At 43.4% G+C, this 26,511-nt stretch overlaps 1 protein-coding gene across 3 annotated transcripts in view; it reads left to right on the forward strand.

The window, feature by feature from the left end:
* The window catches only part of POLG (DNA polymerase gamma, catalytic subunit), a 796,646-nt gene that overhangs the window by 493,182 nt on the left and 276,953 nt on the right, over nt 1-26,511 (forward strand). For all 3 annotated transcript variants that reach the window (XM_086958137.1, XM_086958139.1, XM_086958138.1), the window contains exon 14: nt 17,590-17,750. In XM_086958137.1, the coding sequence (XP_086814263.1) occupies nt 17,590-17,750 (161 nt within the window). The remainder of the gene's footprint in view (nt 1-17,589; nt 17,751-26,511) is intronic.

Consider the following 26,511-nt stretch of genomic DNA (forward strand, 5'->3'; position numbering starts at 1 on the left):
GTTGAGAACTTAAAGGAGAAAAGTCTAACAGCAGAGTTCAAGAAATGCACATTTGCCACTCATTCTGTAACATATCTAGGACATTACATTTTTAATCAAGATATTAAACCAATGAAAGAATAGGTCAAGCTGTAAAGAATGCTTTTTGTCCAGTAAACAAGGGTGAGTTAAGATTCTTTTTTAGGACTAACAGTAGTATTCTAAATTTGTGCAAAATTTTACAGAAATAATCGCATAATTTGAGACAGTTGTTAAAATCAAGTCGGAATTTTTTTGATCAAGTGAATGTAATAATATTTTAGTTAACATTATAAGTGATATGAATAATGTTCTGCATCTAAAGGGTTATGATCCTAATCTTAAATATGTAATAACATCAGATGCTAGTTGTAAAATTGGAAGATGATGGTAAGGAGGATGTAAAAGCATTTGCTTACGTTTATCAGCAACTGAGGAATGATACTCGGTGATTGAGCGTAAGATATTGTCATGTGTAGGGAATATAAAGCACTTCAAGTCCTTCATTTGTGGTAAAGAAATTGAAATCCAAAGTAGCCATAAGCTGCTCACAAAAGTCCTTACAACTAGTGGTTTGCAAAGAGCATTGGCACACATTGCAAAACTATCTATCAGACTGTAAGACTGAATTATACAATTATAAAGTACTTTGTGTACCTAGAGCAATAAATAAGATAGCTGATTGCCATAGTAGGTTATCCCTTCCCCTGAATCCTGAAAGAAGTTCCTTGGAATTATTGATTAACAAGTGGCCAGTATGGATGCTGAGGAGGAAGCGTGCATTAACCGTGAAGAATGGAAAGCTGCTTATGTCAATGGCAATGGGTTAAGGTAAATTAAGTTTTATTTGTAAAAGGACTGACCTGTGAAAAATAAGTTGATTGCCATAGTTAGGAAATATTGGGAAATTAGAAACAAATGATTGTGATTAAGGAGGTCGTATTGAGAAGTGGAAATTTGATAACAACAATTGATTTGAGGGAAAATGTACTGGAACTGTTTCATAAAGGACAAAAAAGGGGCTAAGGATAGTTGTGGATAGAACTAATTACTAGAGCAGATCTCTGAAACGATTGCCTCCCACTGGAAATGGTGTTGTTGAGAAATTTAATAGAGTAACTAATAGTTCAATTCAGTTAGCTGTAATGAGTAGTAAGAATTGAGAATTTGAAGTAAAGAAAATGCTCTGGGCATATCGGCCTACACTAAGGGATGGACGAGTGAGTCTAGGAAGGTAGATTGGATTCCTGTTGAGGTAAGGGATACAATCTAAAAAGCACAAGAGGTTTAAAAGAAATACTATGACTCAGAACATGGAAGCAATGGAGTGTCTTTATCTGTCATTGAGGGGCGGCAGGACCAGATAGCTGCGGAGTTCCACGCCTCCGTGTAGCCTGAGGTGAACTGTCCTGCCCTCCATCCCCCCGTAATGGTGGACTGACCTCGATGTTGGCGGGCAACGGACTCGGTGTTCCTGGTCCTGCAGGGGTCTTGCTGCGGGACGGATTGCTGGCTACAGTCATGTAGCGGTGCCGTGGGCAACTGTGGACCGAGCCGCTCTCTTCCTCTCGGCGGTGTCTTCTCGAGTCTGGCGGTGCCTGATGGGAGCGGAGGGGAGAAGCTGCGCCAGCCGCTGTTGGCGGGCGATGTTTCCGCAGGTGAAATGAGGAGATGTAGAGTGGCGGCAGTAGAAAGGCGGCAGCTCAATGGTGAAGACCACAGGAAAAGTGGCGGCGGCGGCTTTCAGTGAAATTCAAACAGCAACGGAAAGCCTGACTAATGGTGAATAGTTGTCCATACTCAGTGAAACTCATTACATGGACACTGTTTCGTCAGGATTCTTGTAGTGGCTCCAGGAGAAAAGTGGAGCACTTGTTTGATAAATGTGTTTGGCTCACTTTTGAGGCTGTGGCTGGAGGCTCTTGACAGCTAGCATATTCTGCTGCAGGCTACAGCCTGGGAGCAGTGGGCACTCTATGCTGTGGTGGCGGTGGCTTTTTGACCCACAAAGCCAGAACTGGAGGACGGAGGCGAGAGAATGGAAGGCAAGCTGGCCACGACAGCAGGTACGGGGGTCTGACTACAAGAGGGGCTATATGGCAGCCTATTTTCAAGTTTCCGAAAGTAAATATAGAGACATTGCTGCAGTCATGCAGTATATGGAGGGCGTCTGGAACAGTTAGTTTTTGCCTTTGCCTCTGCCTTTGGTAAGACTACACTATATTACAGCCTGTATTGCCTGACCCTGAGGACGCAGCATATAGTTTTGGAGTACTTAAGGGATCAAAATACCTGTTATACAAGCCGCACTACACGTTGGACCGGTGCAATATTTCCCTGTGCCCCCAAGCCCCTTATAAGGTTGGGAAGAAAATAGTTGCTATCCGGCTGAAAGGAAAATTGCTGATTATAAAAGTGCTGTGCTTTAGACAGCAAAGAATCTAGCTGCAATAATGGGTAAACCCCAGAAGGATGTCGGATCTGCTGCCAAATCGAATAAAGCGGAGACATCAGCCCGCCTTAAAACCAAAGCACGCCAGGCTCGGGCTAAAAAAGCGGCACTTCAAGCTAATAAGACAAGGGACAAGGGAGATCCCACAGCTTCTGGATATGGGAAACTTAGTTGTTTGTTGAAATCTTTATTCTATCATAAATGGGGCTATACCCCCTGAATTAACCTATTAGCATGCTTTACCGATACTCAATCAAATTGAAGAATGCTGGGGGTGTAGGGGCTGGTCCTACACGGTTCAAAGGATTAGAAAGGATTTTGTCAGAAGTTCCTTATTGGTATTTGTCTGTCTCTTTGGGACAAATTGGGGTGTTGGTGGGTGAGTTTCCTTCTTTTGCTTTGTTCAAAGTATTGTTCTGTTAATTGGTTTATTGGATTATAATTTGGGTGCATACCTTTAAAATATGTTTAAAAAATATTTTGTACATTTTTTAATTTTGGTATTGTCGAGGGGTAGGGGTAGGATCACGGTGGCGGGCCCCCCACGGTGTAAAGTTATGACACCCGGGAAGGTAGATGGGAGGGGTGTAGTGTGGATAGCGTGGGCTGCAGGGGTTTTTCCACATTCTGGGAGGTGGGTTTCTTCTTTTGGGGGGGGGGGGGGAGTAAGTAGATGTAAAATGAGAAAAAAAGAGTAAGAGCAGAGGATACTGAGAATATACAATTGAAAATGTTGTTAGAAGAATTTAAGAATGGAAACCAGTAAATGTAAGATCCTATCTGTGAATGTAAATGGAATCCTGAACAAAAAGAAGTATGGTGCTTTGATAAGATGTTTGACATCTTTTAACCCCCAAATCCTATTTTTTCAAGAGACACATTTAAAAAATCAAATTCTCCTAAATTATTTGTTTCTAGGGTTTTCTCTAATGTCTTTTATGCATCTGCAGGTCTTGCCATGAAAGGAGTTGCTATCTATTTCTCTGAACAACTCCCCTGGGAATTTTTACAAATACATAGGGACGTACATGGCAGATGGATTTGGGTGGTAGTAAGGCTGCAAGGGAAAATTACAAATTTTATAAACTACTACGGTGCTATGTTGGATGATATCTCAGCATTGGTCGAGATAAAAGAGCTTATGTTAGGGGCCCCTGAACAGTTCATTTTTGGTGGGGATTTTAACTTTATGCAGGACCTGAGAAAGGACACTTCTAATAAAAATAAAAGACAATTGAAACCCAATACCAAAAAGATAGTGGAAGCCATTAGAACAGAATCTCAATTGCTAGAACTGTCATGCTCGCTTCCGCAGAGCTGTCAAAACCTGGCTCTTTAACCAATAACCCCTGATCTGTTAGTGCCTTATTGCTTTGCCTGTTTTTAGCGCCAGGAAACCCTTCTGGGTAGCTGTCGCGCTTTACAAACCTAATAAATAAATAAAATAAATAAAATGGCGGGAAATGAATCCCGATAAAGAATATCATACTTGTTACTCACATCGCTTTCGAACAGCGCCACAGATTGATTTTTTTCTTATGTCTAGATCTCTCCAAGCTCTTAAACTAGATATTGGGTGTAATCCTTTCTTAGATCACGTGTATGTTGGGTTGGAAATAACGTTTAGGGAAGAACGTAGGGAACGGCCCAGGTGGCAGCTGGACCGACTCCTTCTGCAGGATCAGGACTGGGTGAAAGAATTCAGAAAGTGGATATCTGAATATTTTGATATTAATGAGAACTCACCAGAACCCTTTGCAGTTTGGGGTGGGTTCAAGGCGGCTGCTTGCAACGGTCAAATAATTGCCTTTATGGCCGCTCAAGCAAATACCCGGAGGTTAAAAATAGCCGAACTACAATTAAAGGTGGAAAAGGAATATGCTCTCCAACTTCAGCTGCTTCCCAATCATCTAGAACCGGCAAGAGTAGCGTGAGAGATTTTTTTGTTCTAGAGGAGATTTGTAGTTCACAAATGTTCCAACAAAGGGTTTATGAGGAAAGCCAGTTAATAGGTAAACTCTTAGCTAACTCCACTAGAAACAAGCATTTACAATGCAATAGGTCTCGCAGCATTAAACTTTGAGTTATTGGCATTGTGTATGACAATGCCAATAGTTATAACTTTTGCAAATGTAACACCTATAGCATTTGTAAAGCAATATGTGTTGTATTTACGTGACTTAGATGTATTGATATTACAAATAACAATGGGTTTTAATTTTTTTAAAAAAATAATACTTAAATAAAAGTTATTGTAATTGAGTCGGTGGAAGGGTGAAGTGAGTCGTGTCCCCGAGTGATGTGGTGGTGTAAATGACAATGCCTTAACAATGTCTTCACTGGGACTTAATGCAGCGTGCCTTCACACATAAGAGGCAGTATTTGTTTCCTCAGTAATGAACCATTACCTCAGAAGCTACTGCGGTTTGTGTGCACACCTTCGGGACAGGGAGCTCGAACCAGGGCCTACTGCAGCCTACCCAACTCCTGACAATGGCCCAGACACCCCTCCCTCTGCACTTGCTCATTCCCATGCAGCCACGAATGTCTCTGCCAATTGGGGGACACCAGAGTCGCCGTTCTTTGGCTTCCTGTTTTCAAAGTAGTCAGACAGACTGTCATCATCAAGTAACTCAGTGCGACTGACTAACAGGCCCCAGGATCCTAGTTGTCTTTGTGTTACCTGGTAGGGCCTGGCGAATTTTGACTCATAACTAGCTTTAACAAGTTTGAACTATTGACATTGTAAATAGCAATGCTTTTTATTTTTGTTTTCAAAATATAAATAAAAGGCGTTGTCATTTACAATGCCAATAGCTTATGCTAGTGTAAATGCGAGACCTATAGCATTGCAATGATAATATGCCAGGTTCCCGGAGCCAAAGGTCACCGCAAACCTGTGAGCAGCAATCCTCTCGTGGTTCTACTCTTTCTTATCCATTATAACACATGGTTTGCGGCACTCCTTTCTGTAATAGCAGGTGAAATATTTTTTTGCAAAACCATGTGTAATTTTGATGTTACATTTTTGAATGCTAGCTTCAACTATTGCAATCAGCGTTAATACAGTTTTAACTTTCTGCAGTGCAAATATTCTTTTCAAGCAATGAAGATGATGGAAACAAATATTAGCAATGACTCCCATCAGCGAGGACCATGTAGTTGTTTTCAAACGGGTCTGACCGGCACCATAGTGTCCCACCTCAGGACACATAATGGAATTAGTGCGTCTGAAAAACGCTGAATACGAAGTAGCACAGTGAGAAGACACTGCTGTGTAGCAGTTCAGAATAAATGTGATCATGATAGTGTGGCGCCCTAAGGAGTCTAAAAATATATTTTTATGAGGTAGCATTATAAACTTATATCTCACTGTAGGCGAGGCAGCGAGAGCAGCAATTCCGTGGCCAGCCTCCGCTTACGGTCAACTTGGATTTACGGCCCGACTTTTTAACCGGTGTACAGTTTCAGGAGTGAGTTAAAAAAACAAACCCATGTGATTCAATTGGGGGGGTAGGTGAAGGAGGCCCCCCTCCATTACTGTGGTGCAAGAAGCAGCGAGCTGCGCAAGATTGCACCTCTCAGTGAGCAGACATAGAATGTAAATACATAAAAAAAACCGGACTCCTAAGTCTAAATTTAACCGGAGCCGACCCCCCTCAAAACAAATGCGTGCAGCTACAATACTAAGATGAGGCTGCGGCGGACGGCTCAATGATTATTAATAAAATGTTACCTACGACGCGGTGCCTCCTGAAGCGGCCACCATGGGTGAAGTTGAATAAACACGTCACGCTGATGAAGGGAAACGCACGAATGTGCGCAAAAAGCTGTTCAAAACAAGGAAACGAACCTGCTCCTGTACTCCCCAGCTGGTCATGTGGTGCGCGTGAGGAAAACTACAGTGGGGCGGGACTTCCGTTTCCTGCTGGAAGCTCGCGCCCACGGAGTGCCTGGCCAGGAGAGGAGCAGTGGTGGCGGCTGAAGTCCGGAATGGCGGTAAGTGGGCTGGGGGAGTAAGGGGGGGTGGGGGGGACACTCGGTGCACTTGTGGGTGTGTGTGTGCGCGCGTGTGTGTATGCGACGGCGGGGGTGGGTTCTCTGTATGTGTGGGTGTGTGCGTGCATGGGCGCTCGTGTGTGTGTGTGTGTCTCTGTGTATGCGCATGCGTGTATGGTGTTTGGAGCTTCCAAGGAGACAGTAGCTGAGCGCGTTCCCCGCTCAAATCGCCTCCTTGAAGAGGCAATGCGCGTGGTCAGCACTGTCTCCTGGGAAGCAGAGTCCATAACAATAGATCTCGGCGAGTACAGTGCTTACGCACTGTATCGCTACGAAACCTAAAAAACGAGAAGCGGCCATAATGTCAAAAGTACTTGATCCCCTGACAGGTCTGGATGTGGTTGATAGCAACAAGATTCCCCAGATATTCCTGGGCCACTTTCAACAACTCTATTCTACTGATATTTGGTGGCAGAGGAAAAGATTCAGGAGTATTTTATTAATATAGATATTCCCAAATTATCAGAGAATAGGACCAGATTAGTAGGATCAGATGTGGTATCGGAAGAGATCTCGGCAAACATTAGTGCAACAGCTGGGGCTGCAGCATCTGGACAGGATGGATTCCCTATCGAATTTTATAAAGTTTTTTTAGGGGAATTGATCACTCCTTTGAAGAACTTATTTAATTACGTAAAAGGAGGTGGCTCAGTTCCCATAAACTTTAAAGAATCAACAAATGTATCTTTTGTCAAAAAGGATAAAAATCCGGCAGACATTAATTCATACAGGCCCATTAGTCTTCTGAATTCAGACTATAAAATATTAATGAAAGTATGGGCTTAGCGCTTTATATTTGCAACTCTGTTCAAGTTCAAGTTCAAGAATTTGTACAGCGCACTACTCACCCAGAGGCTCTCAAGGCGCTTGGGGAGGGGGTTCATTATTTATCGAATAGCCAGGTTTTAAGTTCTTTTCTGAAGGAGATGTGGTTCTATGTAAGGCGGAGGTGAGTGGGGAGTGAGTTCCAGGTCTTGGCTGCTAAGTAGGAGAAGGATCTGCCTCCCATGGTGGATCTTTGGATACGTGGAACTGCGGCGAGGCCTTGATTGGAGGATCTTAGTTGGCGGGTGGGTGTGTAGAAGGATAATCGAGTGTTGAGGCATTCAGGTCCTAGTTTGTAGAAGGCCTTGTGTGCGTGGGTGAGGAGACGGAATGTTATTCTTTTGTTGACTGGAAGCCAGTGGAGGTCTTTCAGGTGGCCGGTAATGTGATCTTGGCGAGGGATGTCCAAAATGAGTCTCGCTGATGCGTTTTGGATGCGTTGGAGTTTTTTCTGTAATTTGGCTGTAATTCCGGCGTAGAGGGTGTTTCCGTAGTCTAGTCGACTCGTAACCAGTGCGTGGGTGACAGTCTTTCTTGTCTCGGCGGGGATCCAGTGGAAGATTTTTTTGAGCATACGAAGTACGTTGAAGCAGGAGGGTGAGACGGCGTTGACTTGTTTGGTCATCGAGAGTGAGGAGTCTAGTATGAAGCCAAGGTTACGTGCGTGGTCTATGGGTATGTGTGCAGAGCCCAGATCCGAAGGCCACCATGAGTCGTCCCAGGCAGAGCGGGAAGATCCTAGGATGAGCACTTCCGTTTTGTCTGAGTTAAGTTTTAGGCGGCTGTGTTTCATCCATTCGGCTACTTCTTTCATGCCTTCGTGAAGATTGGTTTTGGCGGTGTTGAGGTCTTTGGAGAGGGAAAGGATCAGCTGGGTGTCATCATCGTAGGAGATGATGTTAAGGTTTTGTTGACGCGCGATGGAAGCGAGTGGGCTCATGTAGACGTTGAAGAGGGTGGGACTGAGTGATGATCCTTGTGGTACACCGCAGATGACTTTGGTGGCCTCTGATTTGAATGGGGGAAGTCAGACTCTCTGAGTTCTCCCAGCTAGGAACGAGATGATCCAGTCCAAAGCTTTTCCTTTTATGCCGATGTTGCTGAGGCGTTGTATGAGGGTGCTGTGACAGACAGTGTCGAAGGAGGCGGAGAGGTCGAGTAGAATGAGGGCACTGTTTCTCCGTTGTCCAGTAGTGTTCGAATGTCGTCTGTTGCTGCGATGAGGGCGGTTTCGGTGCTGTGTTTGGCTCGAAAGCCGGACTGTGAGGGATCGAGGGAGTTGTTGGATTCAAGGAAGGCGGCGAGTTGGCTATTGACGGCTTTCTCGATGACTTTGGCCGGGAATGGGAGGAGGGATATGGGGCGGTAGTTTTTAAGTTCAGAGGGGTCTGCTGTGGGTTTCTTCAGGAGGGCTCTGACTTCGGCATGTTTCCAGCTTTCTGGGAAGATAGCAGAGTTGAAGGAGCAGTTGATGACATCACGGAGATGGGGTGCGATGATGGAGTCTGCTTTGTTGAAGATGTGGTGGGGACATGGGTCGGTTGGCGAGCCAGAGTGGATGGAATTCATTAGGCGGATGGTGTCTTCAGTGGTGATTGGGTTCCAGGCGCTGAGGTTGTTCGAGGGCGGTTTAGGTTCTGAGGGGGGTGGAGAGGATTGTTTGTTGGAACTGTTTTCGAAGCTGTTATGTATGTCGGCAATTTTGTTGTAGAAGAAGGAGGATAACGAATCGCAGAGGTCTTGGGAGGGAGTGATGTCGTTTGAGGCTGCGGTGGGGTTGGTGAATTCTTTGACTATGTTGAATAGATCCTTGCTGTTATGGGCGTTGTTGTCGAGTCGATTCTTGAATGCTGATTTCTTGGTGGATCGAATCAGCTGGTGGTGTTTGCGGGTGGCTGCCTTGAAGGTGGTAATGTTGTCGGAGGTTGGGTTTTTTCTCCATTTTTTCTCGAGAGTACGGCATAGTTTCTTGGATTTCTGAAGGTCATCGTTGAACCAGGGGGCCTTTTTGCTGTCTTGTTTGGTGTGATGGTTTTTCAAGGGTGCTAATTCGTCAGCTCTGTGAGTGATCCATTGTTTGAGTTTGATGGCAGCTTGGTTTGGGTCCGATGAGGGGGCGGGTGGGTTTTGGTTGAGCGATGTGAGGAGTTGGTCGGTGGTGATTTTGTTCCAATTTCTTCAGGGAATAGGTTGTAGGGGGTTGTGGGTCGAGGTGGTTTTGTAGCTGAAGTGAACACAACTGTGGTCCGTCCAATGGAGAGCTGTGGTGTGATCGAAGGAGATGTGTTTGCTGGAGGTGAAGATTGGGTCGAGCGTATGTCCGGCTACATGGGTGGGGGTGTCAACAAGTTGTTTGAGACCGAGATTGGCCAGGTTGTCAAGAAGGGTGGTGGTGTTGCTGTCGTTTTTCTCTTCCAGGTGGAAGTTGAGGTCTCCTAGTAGAATGTAGTTCTCGGAGGCGAGGGCATGTGGACTGATGAAGTCAGTGATGTCTTCGCTGAATTGTTGACGGGTTCCTGGAGGCCTGTAGATGAGGGTGCCTCTGAGTGTGGTCCTAGGGTCGGTGTGGATCTGGAAGTGGAGGTGTTCGGCGGTTGTAAGGTTATCGTCGGAGCAGGTCGTGATTTTGATGTTGTTCTTGTGGACGATGGCGATGCCTCCTCCTGTTTGGGCGGTGCGTTTTTTTTGGATGATCTTGTAGTTGTCCGGGATGGCAATGGCGATGTCGGGTTTCAGTAAGGAAGGCGACGTCCGGAGATGTAGTGTCAAGTAGATCCCAGAGTTCAGTGGCGTGTCTGTGGACCGAGCGGGTGTTCAGCAGGATGCACTTCAGGTGGTTAGAATCGGAGCTGTGTTTGGGGTTAGTGGATGTGGTATGGGTCTTGATGCTGGTATATTTGCAGGAGTGGCAAGCAAAGGGACCGTGGGTACGCCCCGGGGCAGCTTCGTAGCATTGAGGTGTGCGCCCGGGGTTAAGGGCTAGGAGGGTGGCGCGTCAAACGTTATGATGGAGGAGTGCGGTTTGCGGGGAGCAGGGGGACTGGCGTTGGGCGCGGTCCAGGCGCGGACGGGCGTAGACGGGCTTACCTTTGGCGCACCTTCAGCGCGCATGGGGCGTGACCGCTGCGCGCAAAAGCATCTCTCATAAGTGGATAGTGGAGGGGAGGGGCGAGGGAGGAGCAGCTCGGGAGGCGGGGGCGGGGCGTAGGTCCGGGCAGGGAGGGACAACAACAAAGCACAAAATGGCTGCAGGCTAAAAACGAAACTGTGTTGGAGGCACAACCTGATATGGACGATTGCACTATTTAAACAGAGTAATCACAAGTGGTCAGGCACAATACAATACTGCAGGCTGCGCGTTTACAGAGTGTAGCCCTACAAAACTTATTTAGCTACCTCAAGTGCTACGAGCAGTGATTTGAAACAGACGGCCAGCTGCAACTCTCAAACAATCGTAGAAACGCTGCGATCTCCTAACAGCAATAGCGCGCTGCAATTCCAACAAAAGCTCAAGCGATCTAGTATTTTAAATTGTAGCGGACATGCAGGCACAGTTCAAAATGATGAGGGAGCAATGCGGGTGGGCGCGAGCAGACAGGCAGGCACGAGCAGACAGGCGGCACAGTTCAAAATAATGAGGGAGCAATGCGGGTAGGTGCGAGCAGACAGGCAGGCACAGTTCAAAATACTGAGGTGGCAATGCGGGTGAGCGCTACGATACCACTGCAGATAGTGCGGGGAGCTGCGTGGGGAGCGACCGTAGCTGAAGGCTTCAGGAGACTATTGGTAGTGATCAGACCGGGTTTATAGCAGGCAGATTAATGACGGTGAATACCCAGTTTTTAATACATGCCCTGGATTTTTTTTTTACCACAAACCCTATCCTGGCTAGTATTGTTATGGTTGACGGAGAGAAAGCGTTTGATCTCGTGAACTGGAGAACCTTTTTTTCACCCTTGAGCAATTTGGTTTTCCGGTTCAGGTTGTCAATATGCTTCGTAATATTTACCAGGGGGCCACGACCCAGGTACTTATTAACTCGAAACGACGGGGACTATAAAAATAAATTGTGGGACCAGGCAGGGTTACCCGCTTTCGCCCGTGCTTTTTGCCTTTTTTATTGAGTCACTTTCAATTAAAATACGTAATAATATGGCGATTAAACCTCCTATCTCCAGCATGGCAAAGCTGAAACTCTTTGCAGATGATATAATGTTATATTTGATCCCAGAAAAAGCGAATTTTGAATTGGTTTTAAGGGAATTTAAAAGGTTTGAGTTAATTGGCGGGTATAAAATAAATGCAAATAAAACGGAAGTTCTTGCCCTCAATGCAGATTTAGATTCCTTTCCACCTTGCTTGAGGAGGCAAGCAGTTAAACTGGACCCAATCAGATATCTTGGGATATATGTATCCAGCCAATACCATCAGCTATTTAAACTGAATTATTTAAGGATGAAGGACAAAATTAAGAAACTCTTGGAACAATGGCTTTTACTCCCCCTTTCGATAGTAGCAAGAGTTTTGTTAATTAAAATGTCTATACTCCCGTTACTTATATTTCTTTTTTACAATGTCCCAATATGGATAAACATGTCCTTTTTTAAAAAGCTAGAAACTTTATTGAGAGAATTTGTCTGGGGAAAGAAAGCACCAAGAGTCAAAATGGCTATGGTTCAATTACCTACTGCACAAAGGGGCTTAGCCTTGCCTCATTTAAGAACGTACTACGAGGCAGCCTTTATTGATTTAATATCGGGACTGATGGGATCCAAATGCACTAAAGATAGCTTTTTTTTTAATAGATAAAATGGTTCAAGAAAGCAACTCAAAAACCCTGTGTTTTTAAAAACTTTCAAACTTCCAAAAAAACAGGCATAAGACCTTGAAGGATGTGGCTCTTAGGCTTCAGTAATTTTTTTGAAAAACGGGCTCCTCTGGTCTCCAATATTTAAATTGAGGGAAATCTTCAGATGTGGTCTCCAGCTTCGATCTAGACTCAATAGAGATTGGGAAAGTGGTGGATTACTAGAGTTAAGACATTTTATAGTTCAAAATAGGGGGATTTCTTGGCAAGATATATTGGCCCGGGCAGAAAGACTTAGGAAACCCCCCTTTTTTTTTTATTAACAAATTGTTCACTTTTTTAAAAAAATGAACGGAGTTCTGGATACCCCAGATCAATTGATGGTAGCTCAATATGGGGCCAGAGTGAGCGGTGTGGGGAACTGGTATCGATTAATAAATAAACACGGTCAAATGTCTGTGCTGGAGAGCCATTTAGTTCAAATCAATCGTGAGACAGGGTGTACCCTCTCCCCGAATGTCTGGGAAGCCATATGCCATCTAGGAAACAAATCTTTGCGTGCGGCGAATTTTAAAAGGATGGCCTTTCTTTCACGATGGCTCTCCTATTTAACCCCGGCGGTTTTAGAAAAAAGATTTCTGGGAGTCGAGAATAAGTGCTTCTATTGACAGGCAGACGGGGAAGGTGGTTGGCATCATATTTTTTTCCGGGTGTCCTCTGTTGAGACATTCTGGGATGCAACTTTTGCTGATATTGAGTCAACAATCGGTAGGCCTGGTCCACTTGAGACAGAGGTCACGTTAATTGATTTCTGTCACGATGGAACAATCTTATCAGAGGCAGAGAAAACTTTTTTATTAATTTCTTGCACCGTAGCTCGCTCATTAATTCTCCAGAATTGGAAATCGAGTGAAGTCCCCTTGCATTTGAAATGGTTTAACAATAGGAAAAGGACACGAGAATTTGAAAAAGCTTATGCCAGACGGGTCGGGCATCCAGGAAGTTTGGAAAGAATTGGAAGTTTTTTATTGAATTAAAAAATTCGAAGGAGGGATTATAGTATTCATTTTGATATATCAATACTGTAGTTTTAATGTACTGCACTTTACATTGTCGCACTTTATTAGTATCTTAGGAATATGCATACTTTCTTTGGTTTTTGTACTCTTAGAGAAATCTAAAAGAGGGATTGTAGTATTCATCTTTTATATTAATACGCTAGTCATTTCGCATTGCACTTTACAAATATTTTGCACTTTACACTGTTGCACTTTATCTAAACTTGTAACCGTATTGGTTGTTGCACTGTATTCTTAATGATTTGCACAGGATCAATATTGGGTGATGATGTTATTTGCTGCTACAGTTGAATATTTCACTTTCTTGTTCTTAAAGTTTTATCTTGAAAATGGAAGCTATCAAATTGAATATGTATTACTGGATTTTTTTCATTGATGTCTTTTAAATAGATTATGTATCCGTGAAGTTATGTATCTAAAGCTCTGCTCAATAAAAATGTTAAAAAAAAAAAAGTTTCTTTATCTGTTGGTGATTGGGTTTTTTAAAGAAGTTTGGGACGTTCCAAAAAAGAGAATGTTTGTTTTCTAGACCTTTTAATTTGTTGAAGAGCTTGAGTAATTTTGTATGTCCAAGTGACAGAACGGTTTGACATCTTAGCTGTATTGCAAGATGTAAAGGTTCTGGAGACAAAATGAACTAGGGTGTGAGAAGTGCCTGATTATTTGAAATAAATATCTTGTGAGGATTCCACCAGTACATCTAATATAGAGATGACAGAACATTCATAATTTGCTGTAGACTATCATGACAATATAGTGGACTCTAATTCAGAAGTGGATTCAGAGGTATCTGATAATAATTTGAATATTAGTTTTCACCATAAACTTACCTTCCAAATGCAAAGATTATATATGGAAATTAGTCTGTCTGTTTGACTTTTTTTAAAGAATTATTATTTTAAAAATGTACTGCAAGTATATATTTCATGTTGATCTGGGTTAGATACCCCTAGTTTTTGTTTATTTTTAATTATTTCGAAGGAGTGTTGAACAAATATCATGAATTATTATTTTGCCAATATTATATATCAATTTTATTATTTTATTAAATGGAGAATATGTGTGTAGCATTGTTGTTAAGGATTCCATGCTACATCATGGTTTATGATGTTATAGTACCTGATATAAGTAAATGGTATACATTTGTATAGCAGGCATTTGCTGGGGGATTTTGTGAAGAGCAGACTGCTGTGCACAGCATTGTGAATAAAGAGGTTTACTACTTGAAGAAGACTAGTGTACTCTCCATCCATACTTCACAAAGACCTAGACATTGAAGTAGCGAAAGAGGAGATGAGCAATGATCATAACTCTTTGTGTCTCTCTTTTGGGTGGTCCAGCCTGGACATAACCCTTCTGTGAGGAGCATCACTCTAGGCAAAGCTGAGTCTGGAAAACAGCCTGAGAAGGACACATAAAAGAACTGGCCCATACCTGTTTTGAAAATACAGACAGATTGTTTGCTGTGCTTTATAAGAGTGGGAGCTGTTCTCCCACTAATTGTTCCAGTTTCAAGTTTTCTTCGACCAAGTAGGGGGATCTCCACAGAGTACTCAGAAGACTGCTGCTTAAGCAGGGCTGGTGTCTGCCTGACAGCCAGTGCCCCAGAGCTTAGGAAACATCACCTGGAGTCTGCCCTGAAGGTAGAGTTTTTCCTTTTCCTGGAACCCCTGGGGAGCCCTGCCTGGAAGAAAAGGGAAGAAGCGACCCAAACCTGCAGGAGGTGGGAATCTTGGTACTGTGGGTTTCTCTGATAGAATCTTGTGGATGTGTCACCATTATTGTAATGGAGGATTCACAGTGTTGCAGAAGTGTGTTTGAGTAGAACGCTCTGCTAATCTTGCTGTTATAGTTGCTCACTCTACCAGTGGATTCAAGATAGCCTGGCTGATGAGGATTATGAATCCGAAACCGGTCCCAGGATGCTTGTTTCCGGTCCAGGGAAGATATGGCTTGGCAGTTCGGGCTGGGCTGTTCTCATCAGGCACAGGGTCAGACTGATTTGCATATGGCCGTGTCTGAACTGGGGTGGTGGAGTGAGCTAAAGAATGGTGATGGATTAAACCCAGATCAGTTGACTGGGGGTGAGTGTTTGATTTGTTCAAACACTCCGTCCAGCATCCCCTTTGGTATCGTTATAGTTGTGGCCCTTGCCCCAGAGTATGCCAGAGTGGTTTGTGCGATCAAAGAGAGACTTTTGATATATTGTGGTGCTCACCAAATGTGCCTTTATTCACATTGCTGTCACAGGTGTGGCACTTCCCCAGGTGTGAATGAGTGGTCTGTGCCGCTGAAGAAGAAACTTACGTAAGACCATGGAACGTGCCCCAAGTGTCCTGTATGGACTTGTATCGCACCTAGTCCCGTGGCTCTTACCCAAACATGTGCCCGTGTGTGCTACTGTACAGCCGCCTGTGCCACTACTTGTCACTGTGTGCCTGAGTCATTGTGTGGCTGGCAAGGATCTGTGCTTGATCAGACCCATCTGTTGCACTAAGGCTCCTTGAAGGGCTTTCCATCAGGCTTGAAAGTGCCCTCATGCTATTTCTACCAACCACAGCAACACTGTGTTTCTTCTGTCCATGTGTCTTTCCCCCATTTTGAAAACGGTGCCCCTGTGTTGCTTCTGCCCCTTGTCCCCATATTGCTTCTACCCCCTGCCCCCCACAATGCTTTAATCACTTTTCTTTCTTGTTAGTTACCCATCCAACTAGGATCAGCAACTAAAATTAAACAAACAAAACTGCTGTCATTTTGTAGGCACTTGCATGCGTGATGCGCCTACAAATGACAAAGCCTTGTTTATTTTTTTACATTCTCTAGCCAAGTGCCAACGTATTAGGAATGCTGTTCCCCTTGGATGAAACCATTGGCAAAGACAATAGGCCCCAGAGACATATCGTCTTTGCCAATGCTTGTTTAAATTCAGGAATCCTGCTAGGAATGTTAATGCCTTTGTTACACCCTTGATATTGCAGTCTACCTTTAGCACTTAAAGCCCAGAGTAAAAAAGTACAATCAGCAACTTCAAGTGACACTGCATTTATGTTCTTCCTCCCATCATATTGTAAAGCGCTCTGATATCCTTTGGGATCTTGTTTGCACTATATAAAACTTTATAAATAAATTAATATAATTCTGTTTTATTCAAAGGGCCTTCAATGTTTATGTAAACCAGTAAAAGTCATATTGTCAGGTGTGCAAATGAAAAAAGTGTACTGCGTGTATTTGGGATACGTCACGAAATAAAAAGAGATATATGCAAGAAAGATTCTAGACTAGAGAAAATGATATATAGCCGAGATAAAGGTAAAAAAACGGAGGAAAGACACAGAAGGAGAGTGAAGGGGGGAGCTTGAAATGAGGGAGAAACGACAGAAAAAGTGCAAAAAAGAGTGGAGGAAAGACACAGAGGACACAGGAGAGTGAAAGGGAGAGCTTGAAATGAGGGGGAAACGACAGAAAGTGGAGGAAAGACCCAGAAGGAGAGTGAAGGGGGAGATAGAAGTGAGGAAAAAAACGAGTGAAAAAGGAGAGAAAAAGAGGAGCAAGAGAATGGAGACAGAGGTCCACTGGACCACAAGGGATGAGGCGCAGGTGAAACCTGCAGGTGGAGGAGGGCCTCCAACACCAACATTCAAGAGTGCAGCTGCTATCCTTTTTATCCCTAATTCCTTCATTGCATCCCAATTAATTTAAGGAAGCCAACAGGAAGTATTCCTGAGGTCTTGCTTCCATCCCCCCCACCCGCCCACTGATAAAAAAAATGGTGGGGAGCCACAGCCAACTGTCAATCAGGTCAAGGGAGCCACGTGTTAAAAAAGTTTGGGAACCACTGTATTAAGGGGTTGGAAAGGGCCAGAGAATGCATCCTCACTGGAAGACAAAAGCCCTGCACCAAAGAGTCTGTGAATTTGATACTTTTGTGTATTATTAAGTTTTACTGTTTATTAAAGTACTTTATGTCTAAATTGCTGGACAATAATGTTATTACACTGCTGTGTATCTGTTTAGTGCTGAGCCTGTTATACCCACACACTAACCTGCCTGAGAAGCCCACGATTGCTTACCATTGCTACTACTGAATGTCAAGTTCTGAAGGGTTTGTGCTGGGCTCAGTTTACAGAACCATTGCAGGACAGATCCTGGAACATCAGAAGCAAATGACTCCAGCCCTACAGCTGTGGCATAGTAGTCCCTGCTTGCCCTGTGTTCCCTAGAACGGGCTCTTATAGCTGCTATCATTCTGAAGCATGTTAGATGAGAACAGATTTTCTATTGGGTTGTAAAAATGGAACATAAAAAAGTCTATTTGTGCTATATGAATGCAACGTTTGTATTATTTTCAGGATGGGAATGATAACAATGTTGGCAGCCCCTTTGCAAAGGACTTCCTTCCGAAAATGGAGGATGGCACCCTACAGGCCGGGACCGGAGGCACCAATGCAACAAGAGCGCTTGAAATCAATAAAATGGTATCATTCTGGAGAAATGCACACAAAAGAATCAGGTACATTGTGAACATTTACTGCGTGTTTAGACTGGGCATGAATATTATTATTTTTTTTTCATTTTAAATTCGAAGCTTACACTATAAAAGTGAAAGAAAATCAGAACTGCCATTAAAATGGGTTATATGAAAACTTCATATACCTTCTCTTGGCTCTTTCTGCAAATGCTCTTGCTACGGCTTTGCATTGATTTTGTTTCACCCACGAAGTGAGAATAAAGCAACTCCTGCGTGTTGATGTCACTTTCTTTTTTTATCTCTGTCCGCGCATTATGACGCAGTGCTCAACAATAAACCAGTGTGCAGAGCTCTACCGTGGGACATTTTTCGGATGGGAAAAAGAGACCATTCTATAGAAGGGGTGGTAAAAGAGAGGTTAAGAATCTGTAGTTAGAGTATCCACAAGAGAGAGCGTTATCGAAAGGTAAGTTACTCATGGACTCCTGATGGATACTTCTAACTGCTGATTTCATGATCGATACCAAAGCAGTACCTCGGAAGGTGATGGGCCCGTGAAATAGCTCATACCAAAAAATCCTTCCAGACCAAATGGTCGAAATGTCCTACCCCTCAAAGCTAGTTTTCAATGCAGTAGCGCTCTGTGTACTGATGCCCACATTGCAGCTGGCAGATACCAAGGACAGTCACTCATCATGAAAACGCAGTGGTAACAGCCTTGGCCTTTGTGGAATGGGCCCTCAAACACTCCGAAGGCTGCTTCTTTGCCAGCAGATGTTGATGCAGATGACTATCCAGCTTGATAAAGTTCCTTTCTGCACTGCCTTTGCCTTTGCCCTAGAGAACCCCACAAAGATCTGATTATCCACCCAATGGTCTTTGGTGCAATTGATGTATAATCTTAAACTATTTAGGGGTCAAGACACTCGAGTCTCTCCTCTTTCAAGAGGGTAGGCAGAGCAAACATGTTGGGAGAGTTGTGGATTGCTTAGTGTGAAAAGCAGTCACAACATTTGGTAGAAAGGTTACCTTGATCCTCAGCACCACTTTGTCAGAGGAAAAAGATGGTGTATAATTTCTGCACCTAGAAACAGTTGTGCAATGAGCTAAAGCCATCACACCAGATACGCAGTCTTTAGAGTCTGGATACATATTAGACAGCTGTGCATGGGTTCAAATGGGGTGAACATGAGGAAAGTGAGGACCAAATTAAAATCCCACAGTGGCATCACAAAGGATTCTTTGGGGAATGTGTGGGTGGACAAATGAGCAAGAGGCCAACATGGACTACAATTACCTTTAACAATGCCCACTGGAAGTCCTTTCAGGGTCAGAGATAAAACAAAAACCTAAACATCTAGCAGTTTGCCTTGTAATGGCCTAGTATTTGTGGGTGCCTCACTATGCTACAAACGTGTCCCAGTGCCTGGCGTAGACAGACTTTGTAGAGCGATGCCTGGCAGTAAGTATGACATCCACAACGTTGGGAGGAAGATTGAGCGCAGTCAACTCCTGGCACTCATTCTGCACATGTGGAGGTGCATATTGCAAAGGTACCCAGGGCCGGACTGGGAACCACAACCGGCCCTGGCAAAGTGCTTGGCCGGCCCCCCCACCCCACTCGGGGGGTTGGAGGGGCCGCCGAGCTCTTTGCCGGGCCGGTTTTCGGTACAGGGCCGAAAAACGGCCCCCAGGGGCCCAAACCGGCCCCCACCCGTGCGGCGCACCGGGGGATTGCCCGGTGCCCGCTATGGCCAGTCCGCCCATGAAGGTACCGGTCCAGGACCCTGCTTTTCTTCTGCGACAGGATATCCTCCCAAAGTGGTAGCCTGATCAGAGGGCAGATGTTCTTGCCCAGAACATCTGGGTACTAATCTCTCCTTGTGCAATCTGGGGTGACTTGGAGGGCAGTAGAGGCAGTGGTGAAAAGGCTTGCATGAGTTCTTTGCTCAACTCTGTCTGGAAAGTGTTTCAGAGAAGAACCTTCTTGGAAACTCTAGTGCGCAAATGTTTTGACCTTGTGTGTTCTCAGCTTTGGTGAAAAGATCTAGCCAGGGTTCTCCCCTCCGCTGGAATATGCTGTGCGGCACCTTGGGGTGTAACCACCATTCACGATCCGTCATGAGCCACTGGAGGAGTTGGTTCGCCCTGTCATTCCAAGAAACAGACAGGTGGTTCATGACTAGGGAAATCCTCTGGCACTCCAGACAGCTCCAGATATGAGGTGCCTCTTTGCACAAGACTCCAAACTCTACCTCTCCGTACAAGTTGCAGTACCCCATGGTGGTGATGTCCTTGCAAACCTGAACCAGTCTAGCTTTGATCGACAGTAGGAACACTTACAGAGCCAGACGAATGGCCCACAGCTCCAACAGATTGAGGTGGAAACAGGTCTCCACCTGATACCAGAGACCTCAGATCTCCAACTTTCTCAAATGATCTCGCCATCTCAGAAATTACACATCAATCACCACCAATAAGCTCTGGATGGTTCAGGAGAAGGGTCTGCTGCTGATCCAATTGTGGTTGAGTTTGTAGAGTTAATAGACAAGTGCACAGCTCTAGTTATGTTCTTTTTAACAAAAGTTCATGAGTTTGAGGTAGGTGGTTCCAGGTGTCGTCCTCTGCCCTTTTTACAACTTGAATTAAAGATATGAAGTGCCGTCAACAAACTGATAGCATCCCTTAGGGCACACTGTCTGGCGATTCTTGCCTTCAAAGTTTAAAGAAACATGGTCATTCAAATCTTCTTGAAAAGAGTTATTTTTATTATTCCATAATGTTCGAATCGGTATATGTTAATTCACATATTCATTACAACAGTGATCTCTGCTTATTTCGGACGATTGTCCTTCGTCGGGGAGCATCTGAAAAAACGACATACCCTATAAGATATTTGCTAATAAACTATGCGAACTAAAATTGTAAAGAGGCATGCTCAGTGCCGTGACTGTGTGGTTAAAAAATAAATGAAAATAAAAGCGAGTGGAGAATTGTTCGTGAGGTGGTTTATCAAACGGTGACTAAGTGCCGAATCGTAAACAAACGCAAGGTGAGCGTTGTGCAGTATACGGGCATGCTTTAAACAGTGAACGCTACGTGAGGTCAAAGTCCTAGAGATTCGGCATGGATGTGCTCAAAGTAACAGCGGCATTCCGAACCGCAGAGTGAAACGGCTGGTTTAATGCTACGGGTTTTTAAAGTAAAGATACCAAGAAGTGTTCAATAAACTTACCAAGGTATTCGAAAGAGTATGCGCCGGTTAGAAAACTCTGCGGTAGATTTACACGGATAACGCGGAAGTGTATTGTTAAATCAACAGAGTGAGTCACCTGATTGAAAGATAAAGCTAAACAAAAGACTATGCAAAAGACTATCGGGTGAAAGATACACTGTCGGGTGAATAGAAAGATGGTAAAGCAACGTGATGGGAGTTACAAAAAAGTGTAAAGAATACCAAAATGGCCACAAATGGAAGAAGGTGTAAATATACAAATACAATCAACAGTCACATTAATAAATAACCTGCAAATGATAATACGGCCTAAAATAAAAATATTGCAAAACAATGATGAAAGGTGGTTTTGACACTGGTAAAAAAAATGCATAGTTAAACAACAAGGAGACTGTTCAGAACTAGAGGTCCCCAAAATCGGGGAGTCTGTGGTCATAGTCTAAAGGTAACATGAGAACTCAATACGTTCATTCAGACCAAAAGGTCTCATCGACTGTAATCTATATATCCAATAATTTTCCCTTTGGAGTAAATGTTTGTTGTTATCTCTTCCCTCCACTTTATTAATGACTTCCAAAACGGTGTATTTTAACTGGGAAACAGTGTGTTTCATTTCATTAAAATGGATAGCTACTGTGGATTTTTGGTTCAAAGTACGAATGTTAGACTTGTGCTCATTTAAGCGAGTTTTTATCTTGTGCTCAGTTTTACCAACGTATGTTTTTCCACACGGACATTTTAAAAGGTAAATGCAGTTGCTGGTATCACAAGTGGCTGTTACTTGTAGATGAATTTTGTGACCTTTCATGGGATGTGTTATATCTGTGCCGGATATTATGTTGTGACAATTATTGCATGGTCTTGTTCCACGAGATTGAAGATCAGGACTTTTGAGTTGTTTGAGGATTTCTCCTAGGTTTTTACCCCTGGTGTAGGCAAACAATGGTAAGGATTTGAATATGTTATTGAAATCTGTCTCCAATTGTAAAAGTGGCCAATGTTTGAGCACTATGTTTTTGTAAATGGTACTGACGTTGGAAAACTTTGAAACTACAACCATGCGGTCGCTTTTGGATTTTTGTCTGGGTTTGTTTAGAATCTCTTGACGGTTCATAGGTTGAATGAAGTCTTTGGCCGATTCCAAAATCTGATCAGGATATCCTCTTGCACGAAATCTTTCTGTCATTTCATTGATTCGTGCTTCCGCCGTGGTAGGATCTGAAGTGATACGTTTGACTCTGAGTAATTGTGATCTTGGTAAATGGTTTTTCAAAGATGCTTGATGAAAGCTAGTATAGTGCAAGGTATTGTTGCGGTCTGTGGGTTTTCTGTAAATGTCGGTGATTATCTGATTTTCTTTTAGTGTAATTTTCACATCTAGGAAGGTAATAGAGTTGGCTTGGATATTCCACGTGAATTTGATTCTGTCATTAACATTGTTTAAGGTATTGAGAGCTGTCTCTAAACTTTCTTTGGTGTTTTTCCAAAGGATAAACAGGTCGTCAATGTATCGTACATACATTTTAAGGTTGTTGCTCCATTCTGGTCTTGACCAAATATTGGTCTGCTCGAATTCTCCCATATAGATATTAGCGTAGACTGTGCTGCGCAATTGCCCATGCTGGTGCCCACTAGTTGCAAATACCAATTGTCTTGATGTTTAAAATAACTGTGATACAGGGTGAAGGTCATTAATTCCATTAGGAAGATCTTAGTGGTTTCATCCAAGTCCACATTTACGACGGCTTGTTCAATGGCCTCAATGCCACCTAAGTGTGGGATAGACGTGTACAATGCACTAATGTCGGCTGTGCATAACCATAAGGATTCATTGGGGAGGATTTCCAGCTCCTGCAGTCTGCATAAAAAGTCAGTAGTATCCCTAATGTAGCTTGCCAAAGATTGAACGGTTGGTTGTAGCTTGCGATCCAAGTATTGTCCAACCGGTTCATGGATACTTCCACGGGTAGAGACTATAGGGCGTATGGGTGGATTCATCACATCTTTATGTATCTTGGGCAATGCATAAATTGATGGACTTTTAGGATGAGATAGTAATAGAAAGTTCTTGGTTCTTTGATCAAGTACTCCTTGAGTGAAGGCTTTGTCAACAATGATTTTCAAGTCGGCAACAAATTGTTGTGTGGGATTGTTGGGTAGTTTCATGTAAACTGTTTCATCTGAGATGTGTTCAGATAACTTTTGATTATACATAGAAACGTTCATAACAACAATAGCTCCACCTTTATCAGCTTTTGTGCAAATAATTTTGTCATTGTGAGCTATGGACTTCAACCAATCCAAATCTTTCTGAGTCATGTTCTTATGTGGATTCCTTTTATAGTTGATGCTGGTCAAATCCTTTCTGATTAGTTGTTCAAAAAGATCAATGGTTTTGTGGCTAACTGGGGCCTGGAATGTACTTGGTGCTCTTAGACCCATCAATGGATCCTCCTTTTGTTGTTCACTCTGTAAATTAACGATGTTGTCAAAGTAATGTCTAAGTCTTAGTTTCCTAAGGAGTTTGAATGTCACTATGTCTAATTCCAACTGATTGGATTTGTTAGCAGGTACAAACGAAGTGCCTTTTTGTAACAGTTTTATGTCTTGTGTGGTAAATGTGTAATCCGATATATTGATAACCAGTTGGTTATCGTCCTTCATTTCTTCTTCTTTTCTTTTTCCTTTGGTAAGGTCACACTTCTTGTTTGTGGAATGTTTTTTTGTTTTGCCCCTCCTGGGTCGTCTTGTTCTGTAACCTGTTCTAAAAAAGGGGTAGTGGTGGTGTCAATTGATGTGCTAGGTGTCATTTCTTCTGTTCGTGATGCTTGACGAGATCCTTGCGGGCGACCACTTTGTTGCCCAGGTTTTTGTTGGCGTTCAGTGGAATCCCCTTCCGATGAAGATGTGTCCGTGTTCTGGGTATAAGGGTGAGATCTTCTCCTCTGGGCGTTGACTTCCGCCCAGGTATATACTTCGTCCAACTTATAGTCAAGCGTGTAACGCCTGAATTTTCTAATTTTTCGGTCATTGATTTCATTTTGGTGTTTGTCAAGTTGTTGTTTTATATCAGCAATTAAATCATCCCACTCCTCCGTGGGTATGTTTTTTGAGAGTTCTTCAGTTGTTTCAGCAATGTCTTTTTCTATTTCGATGATACTTTTCCACAGCTCTTCCACTATTAAAAGAATTAGATCAAGGCTGCATTTGTTTAGTATGGCATACCACTTATCTTGAAATGGTTTAGAATTCTTGCATAGTGAGGGTTTTAATGCAATTCGTAGGCCTCTGGGGATGCGCTGTGTCTTGTGGTATTTGATTAAAGTCGCAGCATGTAAAGTTTGATTTATTTTGCGTTTAGATAAATATAATAGTTGTTTTGCGTTCTGTTCTTTGCTCCTTGTTGTTGAAGATTGGGTTATGTCGTCCTGAATTAATGCATAAATTTTACTTGCCTCTTTAATGCCATAGGCAAAGGTATCAGCTCTGGCTTCAGTGGATCGAGCTATATCTTCATAGTTCATTTTTGGAGAGTGTTGGCGTGCAACTTGATCTGTGGGTAGAATCACATGAACAAGTTTGTAGAGTTAATAGACAAGTGCACAGCTCTAGTTATGTTCTCTTTCTTTTTCTTTTTCTTTTTGTACTTTGAACCAAAAATTCACAGCAGCTATCCATTTCAATGAAATGAAACACACTGTTTCCCAGTTAAAATACACCGTTTTGGAAGTCATTAATAAAGTGGAGGGAAGAGATAACAACAAACATTTACTCCAAAGGGAAAATTATTGGATATATAGATTACAGTCGATGAGACCTTTTGGTCTGAATGAACGTATTGAGTTCTCATGTTACCTTTAGACTATGACCACAGACTCCCCGATTTTGGGGACCTCTAGTTCTGAACAGTCTCCTTGTTGTTTAACTATGCATTTTTTTTACCAGTGTCAAAACCACCTTTCATCATTGTTTTGCAATATTTTTATTTTAGGCCGTATTATCATTTGCAGGTTATTTATTAATGTGACTGTTGATTGTATTTGTATATTTACACCTTCTTCCATTTGTGGCCATTTTGGTATTCTTTACACTTTTTTGTAACTCCCATCACGTTGCTTTACCATCTTTCTATTCACCCGACAGTGTTTCTTTCACCCAATAGTCTTTTGCATAGTCTTTTGTTTAGCTTTATCTTTCAATCACGTGACTCACTCTGTTGATTTAACTATACACTTCCGCGTTATCCGTGTAAATCTACCGCAGAGTTTTCTAACCGGCGCGTACTCTTTCAAATACCTTGGTAAGTTTATTGAACACTTCTTGGTATCTTTACTTTTAAACCCGTAGCATTAAACCAGCCGTTTCACTCTGCGGTTCGGAATGCCGCTGTTACTTTGAGCACATCCATGCCGAATCTCTAGGACTTTGACCTCACGTAGCGTTCACTGTTTAAAGCATGCCCGTATACTACGATTCGGCACTTAGTCACCGTTTGATAAACCACCTCACGAACAATTCTCCACTCGCTTTTATTTTCATTTATTTTTTAACCACACAGTCACGGCACTGAGCATGCCTCTTTACAATTTTAGTTTGCATAGTTTATTAGCAAATATCTTATAGGGAATGTCGTTTTTTCAGATGCTCCCCGACGAAGGACAATCGTCCGAAATGCATTGGAGCAATAATGCAAATAAGCAGAGATCACTGTTGTAATGAATATGTGAATTAACATATACCAATTGTGGTTGAGCCACCACTGTAGGTCCTTTGTAGTCTCCTCCGAAACCTGGATGGAATTCTACAGGTTCCGCTGGTGCCTGGCCCACTGGGACTACAGGTTCTGGTGTAGAGTGTGTTTGCCACCTAGCATAGTCGACAAGCAGGATGCCAAAAGACCCAGAAGCCTCACAGCCACTTTCACCGAGACCTAAGACCTAGGCTGAAGCATGGGGGCCATAGCGTGAATGTCCTAGACTTGTGGTGGGAGGAAGGCCTAAAACTGCCCTGTATTCAGGATGGCTCCCATGAAGTGGAGCCTCTGTGAACAAGTCAGGTGTGACTTGGACACATTAATATGAAACCCCAACGAGGTCAGGAGGTTTCCCATCATCCTTATGTGGTCCACGACTGACTGTGAAGAGCCTGTCTTCAACAGTCAGTCATTGAGATAGGGGTAAACTTGAATCCCCAACATCAGAAGGTGTGCTGTAGTCACCCCTTCACCCTCATGAACACTGAGGGTCACTCGTGAGGCCAAAGGGGTGCATAGCATATTGAAAATGCTCTTGGCCCACCTTGAAATGCAGTTAGAACCTGTTGACTGTAAGATGGGGCATGCAGGTCCAAAGCAACCATCCAGTCACCTGGATCCAGAGTAGACACAACCTGGGCCAGCGTAATCATCTTTATTTTGTCCTTCACCACCCCGGGAGAAAATATCTAATCCTACCTCCCACAGGGTGGTCGAGTGCCATTATGGGCATACTAAAATAGTTTGGAGGCTTTTGCCGCAGGGGTGATGGGTGAGAAGTTGTCTGCTTGATCCCCGGCTCCGAAATGGCTGGG

Source organism: Lissotriton vulgaris, chromosome 2_1 (assembly GCF_964263255.1).
Source record: "Lissotriton vulgaris chromosome 2_1, aLisVul1.2, whole genome shotgun sequence".
Taxonomy (NCBI): Eukaryota; Metazoa; Chordata; class Amphibia; order Caudata; family Salamandridae; genus Lissotriton; species Lissotriton vulgaris.